The sequence below is a fragment of the Macrobrachium nipponense genome, chromosome 26 (genome assembly GCF_015104395.2).
Source record: "Macrobrachium nipponense isolate FS-2020 chromosome 26, ASM1510439v2, whole genome shotgun sequence".
Classification (NCBI taxonomy): domain Eukaryota; kingdom Metazoa; phylum Arthropoda; class Malacostraca; order Decapoda; family Palaemonidae; genus Macrobrachium; species Macrobrachium nipponense.
The window spans coordinates 33,192,050-33,205,525 of NC_087215.1; the positions used below are offsets into that span (position 1 = coordinate 33,192,050).

The 13,476-nt window shown below is 38.6% G+C and overlaps 1 protein-coding gene across 1 annotated transcript in view; it reads left to right on the top strand.

Annotated features, from left to right (window-relative positions):
* LOC135200163 (NEDD8-conjugating enzyme Ubc12-like) overlaps positions 1-13,476 on the top strand; it is a 44,936-nt gene that overhangs the window by 17,041 nt on the left and 14,419 nt on the right. The window contains exons 3-4 of the mRNA XM_064228521.1: positions 6,204-6,293; positions 12,110-12,226. Of these exons, the coding sequence (XP_064084591.1) occupies positions 6,204-6,293; positions 12,110-12,226 (207 nt within the window). The remainder of the gene's footprint in view (positions 1-6,203; positions 6,294-12,109; positions 12,227-13,476) is intronic.

Sequence of the window (13,476 nt, forward strand, 5' to 3'; positions counted from 1 at the left end):
TTGAACATCTTATGAATTAGAAAATGTATATTAGAAGACAAAATTCAAATTGTCTGAAGGAAATCATTCTGCGTCATTGCAGCAGCTGATGGGGCAGGTGCAATAGAACAGAAGACTACAGACTTCTGTTATATACTGTGGGGTAAACAGAAAGATGATTATGAGTAATGAGATATATCTCTGTCTGAAAATTCTTGCAACGGCAAATGTGGAGCATGAGACATGGGCCTTCTGCAAGAATTTCGAACTAACCAGAAACCTAAGTCTGTGATGGCCGGGCAGAGAGTGGCCTTCCCTGATATAGAACGAAGCGGGATATTATCATCTAATGCATCTGTTTTTACAGCAGAACTATGCAATTTTAAAGGCTTCAAAGAAAATTTTAATTCAGAATGGAAATAGTTTTATTATATATTGTGATTTGGTAAGTGTTCTTCAGTCACTGGAATCTTTTAACTCTATAACCCTTCGTGAACTGTGGGTTCAAAATTACCTAGAAGACTAATGGGGTCCACACGGACCCCAATCTTTTGAGTCAGATAAATGCATTATGTATGAACTCAGAATTGCTAAATTTTACATGTGTATTCTTCAGGCCTTATATGATGAAACCCAATATCCTTTTTGTATATACAGTCGGCGCAAAAAAAAAGCGAACGACTCCCTATATATTACTGTAATAAGCGTTCGGACTTTTCTTGCGATTTCCGCCCGAGAAGTATATATTTTCCCCAATTTATCGTTCGTCTGGCAGCCTCTATTGTCTCGCTGTTCGGTACCATGAGTTACTAATGCACTTCAGTGATACTCAAGCTGTCCCAAAGGTCGGATGTCATTGTATGCGCTCCTGCCCCATTCACGGTTTCGTCACCGCTACATTTGGCGCTCTTGCGTGCTAGCTAATGAATTATGGCTAAAACTTCCTTATCCTTGGTTAAGAAAGCAGAAATTGTGACCCTATGGAAAACTGGCAAGTCAATGTCAGCTATTGCAAGAGAGCTGGGAATCTCTAAAAGCACCGTCTCATTGTGGTGCAACCGCTCCAAGACAGGAGACCTTGATTCATCACTGAAGCGGAAGAAAGGCTCAGGGAGGCCACGAAAAACTACAAAAAGAACGGATAACATTTTAAAAAGGATTGTTATGGAACATCCATCAATGCCAGCCAAAATTTTGAAGTCTCAAAACCCTGATCTGCTTAGGAACGTATCTGAACGGACTGTGCAACATCGATTGCAGAAAGACCTTGGTCTCCCATGTCGTGTTGCAGCAAAGAAGCCACTCCTCACTAAGCCTATGAAAAAAAAAAGGATGGCTTTTTGCAGAAAATATTTGAAGTGGACTGAAAAGGATTGGGAAAGGGTAGTTTTTAGTGATGAATCTAACTTCCACATTATTCGTAGCGCTGGCAAAAAAGTAAGGAGGCCCAAGGATCTAACCGCTATGCATCAAAATACACAGTCAAGACTGTGAAACATCCAGCTTATGTGATGGTATGGGGATGTTTCAGCGGATATGGGGGTAGTGGGGGATTATATTTTCTCCCAGAGAGCACGACAATGAATGGAGAGATTTATGAAAATGTCTTAGAAAATGAATTAGTCCCTTACAAGGAACTTTTGGGCATGCGTAGTTATGCAAGATGGAGCACCTTGCCACCGATTTCACAAGGTCACAAACCTTCTTAAGGAATTTAATATTCAGAAATTGGACTGGCCAAGCAATTCACCAGATTTAAACCCAATTGAAAATTGCTGGGCATACATGAAACGGAAACTGAAGGCACTAGCAGATGAGAAAACGTCCCTCCCCAAATTGAAGGATGCCATCCGTAAATTTTGGTTTGAAGACATGGATGCACAATATTTCAAAGATTTAGCACATTCAATGCCAAGAAGGTTAAAAGCTGTACTCAAAAATAATGGAGAAATGTCTAAGTATTGAAAAATATATAAGTGAACTAAAATTTTCCCTTTTATTTTCCTTTTTTTATATCATTGCTATGATCTGTTTACAAATGTAGTGTGCGTTCGTTTTTTTTTTTGCGCCGACTGTATTATTTTAAAAATCCCATTTGTGTGTAAAAAAAAAAAAAAGTTAAAAAATGCCTTTATTTAACAAAATTACAATTCTCCTCAATTAAACAAGTAAATATTAGCAATTAATGACAAAAAAAAGACATACAGGTTATTGTTTTTGGTTCTTTTTGACACAGTGCGACTTACACATCAAGCAAATTTGATATGCAATCTTTACAAATAAAGTTACAGTGTGCATCATACACTGGGTCACCACATGATGTGCACGATTTTTTTGTTTTTTTGTCCAGCTTCCTCGGACACTTGGAACAACGCCTTTTCTTGGTTTCTTGGAGCTGGGTTTTAGAGGGTAGTGCTGTGTCTTCCTTACTCATGAAGGCTTCCATACATTGAATTATATGCCTTGGGAAATTAGCTCATAAATCTCTGCAATGCCATTGGATCTGTGGCTAACAAAGCTGTTCAGCTAAGTCAGAGACAAAATTCTTGCGCTTTTGGTTTCCAGTATAGACATTAGAATTTTTTTCCATGAAACATACAGCAGCATTATATCCTGCAACATCAATCATCCAGTAAAAAATAACCAAAGGCCATCTATTGGTGATTTTTTTACATGCATTGTTACATTATAGTCCAAAATCATATCGGGTTTGAAAGGTTCATCTTCTTGTATCTTATTGTCATAATGCATTGTGCTCAGTAAAATTACTGCCTCATTGATCTTCGGGACATAGCTGCATATCATGAGATGGTGATCTTTGCTGAAGCCAAACTTTGTTGATTGCACTTTGCGATACTGCGATGCTTGAAATGATAGGGGTATTTGCCGTTTATTTTTCCTAAGTGTTACCAATAGAGTAATATTCTTGTTCAGTAGTTCAAGAGCAAAGCTAAAATCTGTAAAGAAGTTGTCACATGTAACATTTCTTCCTGAATTAGCAATAGTTGTGGTGAGATCCGTTCCGGACCATCAGGACCCTTTCCTGAATATATTTGTGCATTTAGGAGATAAGCATTTGTAGCATCTACCATGCACCAGATTTTAATCCCATATTTATTTGGTTTTGATGACATATACACTTTGAAGGAACCTCTTCCTCGGAATGATACTAGAGATTCATCAACAGTAACACATGATCCAGCTTTATAGTTTACCTGGCATGCTTCAATAAACTTATGCCAAACTTCATATATAAGTGCCAACTTCCCTCGTTCACCATTTTTTCTCACTGCACGTGTTGACATATCATCAAATCTTATGCACCTCTTTATTTGTGTGAACCTGTCGATTAGGCAGAGTGCTCTAAGCTTAGAAAACACAGTTTTTAGAATTGCACAAAAACAATATAGAGAAGAATTAGGGACACGGAAGACCAATGGGGTCCCTATGGACCCCCAGAGGTATATTTTTAGCTGTCATTCCCTTAAAATTGATTATCCTAAGCTATTAACACTTGTGAATATTCATAAACCACTAATGATAAAATTAATCGCAGATGGGTATTTTTTAGTAGATAGCAAAAGAGATATGTCATACCAAAGACTCACTGGGGGTCTCAGGGACCCCACCAGTCCACGAAGGGTTAAACCCTCAGATTTTAGATATATTGGAATGGCTGCTTTTAGTGAAAAAAAAAAAAAAGAGGATTAGAAGTAAATTTCTGTTGGGTGCCTTTCCTGTTTGGGTGGCTGGGAACAAGAAATCTGACCAACTTGCAAAGTCAGCAGTCAGCTCCACAGAACCCACAAGATGACTACTGCCATATGATTTATATCCTCTAGTAAGTCAGAGAATTAAAAAGTATTGGCAGCACCAATTGGAGGATATTTTAACTAATAAAAAAATTTGTAGTATTATGTCATCATTGTCTCATTGGTCGTATCCCTATATGCTAAGGAGACAGGAAATGATGATGTGCAGATTGAGGATTGGACATACAAGACTCATGCGTGGGTCTTGATGTCTTGTGAAAATCCTCCATTTTGCGATGACTGTGCTGTGCCCTTGAATGTGAGACATTTGCTGGTCGAATGTCCCAGCCTTGGGAATTTGAGACAAATAAGTTCCTGTCCTGGGGATGTGAAAGAGAAGGTAATTTTATTCTAGCTACAGTTTTGGAGCAGACAGGCCTCATCAACAAAATTAGATTATGAATAAAAAGTATGTATAACTTTATAACATATTTGAACAAATCTGATTAATTACATATATATTTTTTAGATATTTTTATATGAATTTCATTTTAAACTTATTTTTAGTTTTAGATTTAAATTTATTACAGCATCAATGACCTAGATGATGTAACACCAGTTTTAATAGATGCAATCAATCAATCAACTTTCATCAAAGATCAGGTATTATATAAAAGTAAAGCTGTTAGATTATATCTGAGAAACCTTAGATTATTTTTGTTAGGCCCATAAATCATTTTACATCATACAGGCAGTTTGGACAGACCTGAAACATACCTATTTTCAAAATAATTTTATGACTTTAGCTCATAATTAGGTCTACTGTTATATGTTGTAGAGATAGATAGGAAGACCACTTCAAGTAGCAAGTTGAGCCTGCTGACATTGATGATAATGCTAACCGTTTCACACTTTGCTTCGAGCCAAGCAATGTAAAAATAAAAATTAACTCATGTCAGATACAAAATATACTAATGCATTAAGGGGACATGCCAGCTAATGCCATTTTTTAAGGACAGGACTTTGACATTCTTACCACTTAATAAGGTGACTTGGAACATCTCCAAACCACATATGAATTTTGCCTTTGACCTTAGGTTTTGTGACATCAAGGTGATTAATCCCGAAAATAACCCTTTTTAAAATTCCATCTCCTCCCTTGATACTTAATATTAAGACCTGGGATTATTACAGTATATAGACTTGATATAGAACTCCAATCAAATGAAGAGTTTTTTTCTAAAAGTAAATTTTTGCCAGAAATGAATTTTTTCATTATGGTAAAAAAATAAATCCTATAAATCAGGAAAAAAATTTTTAAAAAAGCAAAAATTGGAAAAAGGGCTTCATTTGATTGTTCTGTAATGTCTTTCTAACCAAATTTCAATGCTGTAGCTTTAAAATTAAGGGAGGAGATAGAATTTGAAGGTCAATAAGTATAGTTTTGAGATACGGGCGTTCAAAGTTTTTCTTTGTATTTTTACAAAGACAATGTTAATAAATCATGATTATTTTGAATTTTATATTTCTTTTTTGGGTATTAATAAAACTGTTATTTATCATAATTTAATCATAAATGAAGATCCCTTTGCTCATAGATCGTAGCCTTGGGCACTGCATCAGGCAAGACAGGGCACTCCTTCCTATGCAACACTCTCTCTCTCCTTCACTAACTCGGCTTATTAGAGGGAATTTTCTTCTGTATTTTAGCGAGATGTTTTCCTTGTCTTTTCCTTTTTGGCATGATAAAATTCTTGCCAAAACAAAGATAAACAGACGTAAAAGAAAGCGAATATCAGAGGTGAAACTCGAATGTGTAACCTCTATCATGTTTCTGCTTTCACCAAAGGGTAGTACCTTGCTTGGAAGAATGTCTTGCGACTCATGGAATCTCTACAGATGCCATTGCTTACAACTTCTTTGACAATAATTATCAAAATTTACAATAACAGAAGAAATATTGCATTTTCTTGTATGGATCAATGTTTTTGGCTTATTGAGTTACGTTTACTAATTACCCTGTAACTACGAAAGTAAGAGGAATTTTGAAGAAATATTTCTTATACACATTCTCCATTGCCATACGATGGTCCTTGAATTTTATCATGACTGCGTTTTTTGCCCTATACCCCTATATACTAAAGGGGTACTGGTCAGCCCTCTTAAAGAGATCATATTCATATACCTATAAAGAAAATAGTGTTAGCTGAGAATTCAATGACATTTTTGACATGTATGACATTGGATATAAAACTACCAGGCAACCATAACACTTGAGTCTGAGATTTTGGACGATACAAAAAGAATCATGTTGCATCCCTTATTAACATGGCTGTACAAGCCTTATGAATAAGAATTCCATCAACCACAGTCAATATTTCATAGATGTTATGCATGGGAAATCAGTACACCCACTCATGTTTTAATCTGTTATTATAAGAGAGAAATCTGAGCATACTTGTTTTCTTTCAGGGCTTCTACAGAGGAGGGCGTTTTGTTTTCAGTTTTAAGGTCGGTCCCAACTATCCCCATGAGCCACCCAAAGTCAAGTGTGAAACCATGGTAAGTATTTTATGATAAATTTCAATGTCTGGGAAATTACTTATGAGTCAATGGATTTTTCATTTTTGTATCAAAAGGTCAGTGGAGTGGCAGACTAATGTCTATTTCTTGACCAGGTTGCAAGAAGACAAGAAAAATAAAATGGAAAGGAAGAAATGTGGAGCTTAAACACAAAGGGGGTAAAAGCTCTGCCTCTCAATGGGATAAAGATTACAGCAGTCAGGGAAACAAACAGAAAGAAAATTCTCAAGGGTGTTAGCAGGAAAGAAACTGATTGAACCTTATGATCTGAGAATGACCCATAGAGTAACTGTAGGAAGAGGTGGTTTGAATGCCAAGTATTTTTTGGTTTAGTGTGCTGTCATTCATGGTAAAGTTTGGTGCTCCAAGTTGAAATAAAAACCAAATAGCACAAATAGTAGTGCTGTTTAGTAAGCTAGGAGGACATGAAGGTCTCCCAAATTTTGCTCTGCTCAATGTATTGCTCCAGATATTATATGGCTCTGATGGAGCTTCTGTTCTGTTAGTGTTTTGGGTTTTTCAGCTTTTATTGCCATATATCTCACTTATTTTGTACTTTGCTTCGTGCTTCTTGTGATACCGCACTTCAGCGCATATTCTTGCAGTTTACCATGAATATTTCCCCTAATAATGTTGGTTATTATTTCCGATAAACAGTTATCCTTTACTTAATGTTCTCAAGTGCTGTGGTGCTTTATTAGGGATGACATTATCTTATGCCATTATGGATCCTTTTTGCACATTTAAATATTGTCAGGCAAAACATGTATTGCCCTAAGAATGATATGCCAAACTCTTATAACACATACAAAATATAAAATGTTAAAAGGAGAAAAAATATTTCTATTTAGATGTTTTTGGTCCAGTTGATACTCATACAACTATTTCTTTTAATTTTTTTGCTCTTGTTTGTGGTCCTTTTGTTGCTGGATCCTGTTTTTAATGTTTTGGATATCAGCACCCCTCATCTAAGCAGTGATTTAGCTTGCATGATGATGTGCAGATTTCTGTGTGGGACAAGGCATGCTACCTTGGACATACAGGGATTCAATACTGATGACTATTGTTCCTGTACCATGTTTCTTTTAGACAATATTTAAATGTAGAAAAGGGGTATATAATGGCATAAGACAATGTCATCCCTAATAAAGTACCACAGCACTTGAGAACATTAAGTAAAGGATAACTTATTTGTCAGAAATAATAACCAACACTATCAGAGGAAATTTTCATGGTAAACTGTGGAAATTAAAGCTGAAAAACCCAAAACACTAACAGAACAGGAGCTCCATCAGAGCCATTAAAATTTGGAGCAATACATAGAGCAGAGCAAAATTTGGGAGAGACCTTTAAGTCCCCCAGCTTACCAAACATTGTTGCGGAATCAAAGCTAAGTAAAAAAAAGCAGGCAAACTCCCCACACTTAGGTTAATCGTACAAGCTGACAGAATTTCCCACAGCCACACTTTCCCTTTTACGTTACATTTTACCTGCAGGACAATTGGTTTAACGACATACCGGACACGCAAAACACAAACACGTTACTCACCTCAGGCTCCAGATACTCAGGGCTATGCTGTGCTGTCCACTGGATATAGGCTAGTCAAGACATAACCACCGCCGATAATCACAACACAAAACATCTAACTGAGAACCACAACCCCACAACAACTTAACAGCCCGACAAATCATTGAGCAGACGAACACCAACAGCTCGAAACAACACAACCACACAACTTAACCCAGCACAACAACCCGCCAACACCAACACTGCCCCAACTGCCACTCACAGACACCAAAATGTACGACCAACCTCTTTAACTTCACCACAATCAGACAGACATATGCACAACAACTTTACAACACCAAAATCAGCCAAACAACACAACATCAACTGCCTATCAACGGATAAGACTCCTGCCCAAACCAACTCTATGACTTCAATGAATGCCTTCTTACAACTCTCATAACATACTACAGGCAGCCCCCTGGTTACGATGGGTTCGGCTTACGACGTTCCAAGGTTAAGGCACTTTTCAATTATATTCATCAGAAAGTATTTGCAGGGTTACGACACATGTTCCCAGGGTTACGGCGCCTACAACACTGATCTGGCACAAGAAATATGACACCAAAATACATAATAATCAATATTTGAAGGTTTTTTGATGAAAAATGCAATAAGAATGCAATTTACATAGTTTTCAATGCATCCAAACATTAAAAGTAAGGTTTTCTGAGGATTTTTGACGATGTTCCGGCTTACAACACGTCTCAAGAACGGAACCCTGTTGTAACCCGGGTTCAACCACTCCTATTTATTCCTACACCAATCTCACTCTCTCTCTTTCACGCAACTCTCGGAGACGTTGTGAAATATAAACTACGTACTATCATTACTCCTCCATAACAGTACTACTATTTGTGCTATTTGGTTTTTATTTCAACTGTCTGTCTTCATCCAGCACTGTGCATTCCAATTAAGGTATTATCTTCTCTGGACCTAGATTCTGTCACATCTCCAGACTCAAAGTTGGTGTGAAGGATTAGTTTGTAAATGGAGATTGAAATTGGAGGGTCACTGCAAAGAATCTTATGTACATTTTATGGCTTGCCTCACAAGGCACACTAGATGGTAACATTAGGAAAGGGATCATCCTCATCATCAATCAAGGACACCAGTTTTATGGTTATTGTTCCTGTCTTCTGGGGAATCCTGTGACAGGTTTGTTTAGCCCCTTGAAGCTGGCAGACCTAATGTTAAAGCCTGTACTACTTTGGATGAGATTTGTGGGAAATCATTTGTATGGCTTGAAAGGGCCATAGATAACTGATTGGTAATCTATGAGGCCTAAGTTCAGTGAGTGGGTGTTAGTCCAGTTACCCCACAGAATTTCATGAAGGAAGGTACTGCTCTTATCCTGGATCTCCGAGCTTCCCCAGCTTGGTCCATCTTCTGTAATTTTGGCCTCATTTGAGTTAACATGGTTGGATGATAATTATATTAACTGGCAACTTATCAGGCCTTAGCTCAATAAGTATCTTGGCTGGCCAGATGTCCATCGAATTACATGTGTGAAAGAAGTACAGTAATACCTTTAATACTGGATCTCCTCAGCTGTTCACATCCCAAAGTGATTATTGCCATCTTTCAGTTATATTAGATGATACTGGTAATGATGATTCAATTCGTCAGCAAGAATACAGAGGTGCTGAAAGTGATATAAGTACACATTATGATTTGGGACAAAGCAGAGAAACTTATTAGGAGAAAATTATCGCTGATGTGATATTTTTCATGCATGTTAGCAGAGGCTGTGTCCTGGGCCTATATTTCACATCAACATCCTGGAACTTGAGGCAGCCTTCCAGGCTCTCCAAGAGTTTCAGGATTGAGTGATGGGACACTGTGGTACTGATGAGCGACAATACCACAGTAGTGGTATACGTCAACAAGCAAGGGGATCTCGCTTCTCTCTCGCTTCACCAGTTGACAATGCAGGTGCATGAGTGGACCATAGCCCACTTGGTAGAGCTGTCATCCAGTTACTTCCAGGCAAGAGGAATGTAGTGGCAGACAAGCTGTCACCAGAATCAGGTGATAGGAACCAAGTGGTCCCCCCCCTAGGGGGGGATAGTGCCATCAGTGGACCTCATGCGGTGCATTGTAGGCATTACTCAAGATTCTTTGCAGCATGCCTTCGGCCCCTAGCTGCAACCACTTTCGTTTCTTTTACTGTACTGCCTTTTATATTCTCTTTCTTCATCTTACTTTCTACCCTCTCCTAACACTTGATTCAAAGTGCAACTGCAAGGATTTTCTCCTGTTAAACCTTACAAACCTTTTGCTGTCAATTTCCATTTCAGCACTGAATGACCTCATAGGTTCCAGTTCTTGGCCTTTGGCCTAAATTCTATATTCAACTCAACTCAACCGAGTGGTCCCTACACCAATATGTGGCGGAAAGGTTATTCAGACCATGGGAGTGGCCAGTCATAGACTTCTTTACCACCCGGTACAACAGGAAGTTGGAGAGACTGCTCCATTGTACCGGACCCATGGGACGCTGCAGAGGATGCATTCCAGCACCCGTGGGACAACCTTCTGTGTCAACCGCACGTAGAATGGTACCATCAGGCAGTGCCTTCCCTGTCTTCATGGCTGAAGGTTGTCCACCATCTCTTTCAAGGGAGAGGCTTTTCCTACCGAGCAGCAACAGAGATTGGAGGATACCTCAGACAGGCCTCTGAAGTGGAATACCAGGGAAAATGGGCCATCTTCTGTGGCTGGTATTGAAGACAGGGTATCTCTCTGGTCGAAGCCACTCTTCAGCAGGTTGCGGACTTCCTCATCTTCTTTCGCTGAGAGATATCCTTACTCATGAGGAGCTTCGAAAGGTCTTTCCCACCCTGGGATCTCAAGTCTACGTGGGATGTGACTCTTGTTTTGCAGAGCTTGACTTGTGCACCGTATGAGCTCCTTGGAGAGTTGTCAGACAGGGATCTGACCCTCAAGACTGTTTTCTTGCTCCCCCTGATATCAGCAAAGAGAGGGGGTGAACTTCATGTTCTTTCCTTCGATATAAAACACTCAAGGGGATGGGGATCAGTTATGCTTGATTTTGTCCCAGACTTTGTAGTGAAGACTCAGAACCCATCGGTCCCGGACGCTAGGTTTAAGTTTGTTTCAGTCCTCTCCCTGAGTGACTGTTGGTGCTGATCCAGACGAGATGATTCTTTGTCCCGTTAGAGCACTAAGGCGCTGTCTGAAGAAGACTCGACATCTCCGGCTTGAGTGGCGATGACTTCGTTAGCACTGGAGGTTCAAAGAAAGAAGTGTCCAAGAACACGATTTCTTTCTGGCTTCATGAGACAATCGGGAAGGCATACTCTGCTGCTGGCATAGGCAACACTGGTACCTGTCGTCTGAGAGCTAACAAGGTCGGGGGCATTTCCCTGTCCCTCACATTCTGTAAGAACCTGTTGGTTCAACAGGTACTGAAGGTGGGGCTTTGGGCACGGTCTCCTTCATCTCTTTCATCCTACGCTTTCCCTTCAGACAGAGTGTTTATGAACCGTTACATGCTGGGTGGCCGATACAGGTAAGACACTCCTTAGGGTGACATCTATTTTTTTTTTATTAGATAATGGAAGCATTATCTTCCCCTTCTCTTTACAAGGCAGGAAAAGGGACTCATACATAGACAAACCCAATTTTGCAATTGCCTTATTGTCTCCTACATTATAGTTCTTTGCTTTCTCATAGGGAAGACCCATAAACCTTTTTTATGAGTATACACAGGAATGACTGATCTGGCAGTTCCTAATTCCAATCAGATGCCAGTGGCTGGGTTTCCCTCTTCACTGTTACGACCAGGAAGGAAATCTTAGGTGTGCTGAACTTTAGTCGGTTTATAGAGGCTTACTCAGATTCCTCCCACCAATCAGTGAGTCTTCCTACTGTAAAGGACTGAGGGTTTGTATATTGTGTAGGAAGAAATCACAACTTTTGAAGGTAAATTATATTTTTCCTAACTATACAAACCTAAGTTCTTTACACTAATTGCCCACCTCATGCCACCCCTCAATCTTGCTACCTGGGCCCAAAAATTGGAATCCTGACTACCCAATTTACTTTCTAAATTGTGATTTTTGTATTGAAGGATCATGACAAATACTATCAACTTTTATATATTTGAAGTAACAAGATGTTATTTGCCTCACATAAAATTTACTTACAATACATGAGTTGATGAAGATATAAGGTCATTTTAATGGCTCAAATGTATTTTCAGGTTTACCACCCCAACATAGACTTAGAAGGGAATGTATGCCTTAACATTTTACGTGAGGATTGGAAGCCTGTCCTTACCATTAATTCCATTGTCTATGGACTCCAGTATCTGTTCCTTGTAAGTATATTGTTTTTGCCTTATTGCTGTAGTTTTGTGGCTTTTTTATGTATCTTTCTCTTCAAATTATAATCCTGCTAATTAAAATAAGGTTTGTTCATCGCTAACCCATTATTCATAAAAACAATGGACCCACTGTATTCATGGGGGTTAGGTACCACAACTCCATTGATTACCAAAAATCTGCGATATATTGCAACCCCCCTAAAAATGCTTATAACTGGAACACCTAATAACCTCTAAAAATGCTTAAAACCGCATAATTTTGTTTTTTTGTGACTACAATTGATCCCCCCTATTCATGGACTCACAATTCACGACTATCCTATTCACGGATTTTTCTATGGACCGTATGTACCCATTATTTGCAAAAAATTACCCTATTTGTGGTATTTTCCACTGAGAAATATTAACAAATTACTGTACTATTTTCATATAATTTTTGTGACCAAATGGACCTTTTTTTGATAAAACTGTTAAAATACTTGGATATGTATAGGCATTTTAGAGGGTTTTTTGTTTTTAACTATCAAAATAGGCAATTCTAAGCATTTTTAGAGAGGTTTTAAGTATTCATGGATTTTAACTATTCATGGATGGTGTGGTACCCATCCCCTGCGAATAGGGGGTTTCTACTGTGAATATATTTTTTATGATAATACAAAAATCAGTAAATTTTTTTTTTTGCTAAAAAAGTCTGGAAATCCCCGAATTTTCCTCAATTTATTGAAAAAATGTGTCTCCAAAAAATCTGCAAATAACAGAATCCGCAATTGCCGAACTGTAGACCAAATTGCAGGTGGAATGCCTTTAGACATGCCAGTTCTGAAATCTATTGCTACTGAAGAGTTAGTAGAATACTGCACCCCTGAGAACCATTGGCCAGTTCTGAAATCTATTGTTACTGAAGAGTTAGTAGAATACTGCACCCCTGAGAACCATTGGTCAATTTCTATCATATGTTATTCAGTCATAAGATTTTTATAAGGCTATACGAAATGTAGTAGATAAAATCCAAACTTTTTATTCTTATTCTTTCCCACTTTTATCCCTACATTAAGGGGTCGGTTACCTGATGCGCCTTCTCCACTGCCTTCTATCAAAGGCATCATCCTCCACCAAACCTCTTTCTCTCCCTATCTTGCCTCACTTCATCTCACCAACTAATTGTCTATCTCCCTCCTGATCTTCCTCTAACAGATTCCTCCCAAGCCCTCTTCACTCCCTCCTCGTCATCCATCCTCAACACA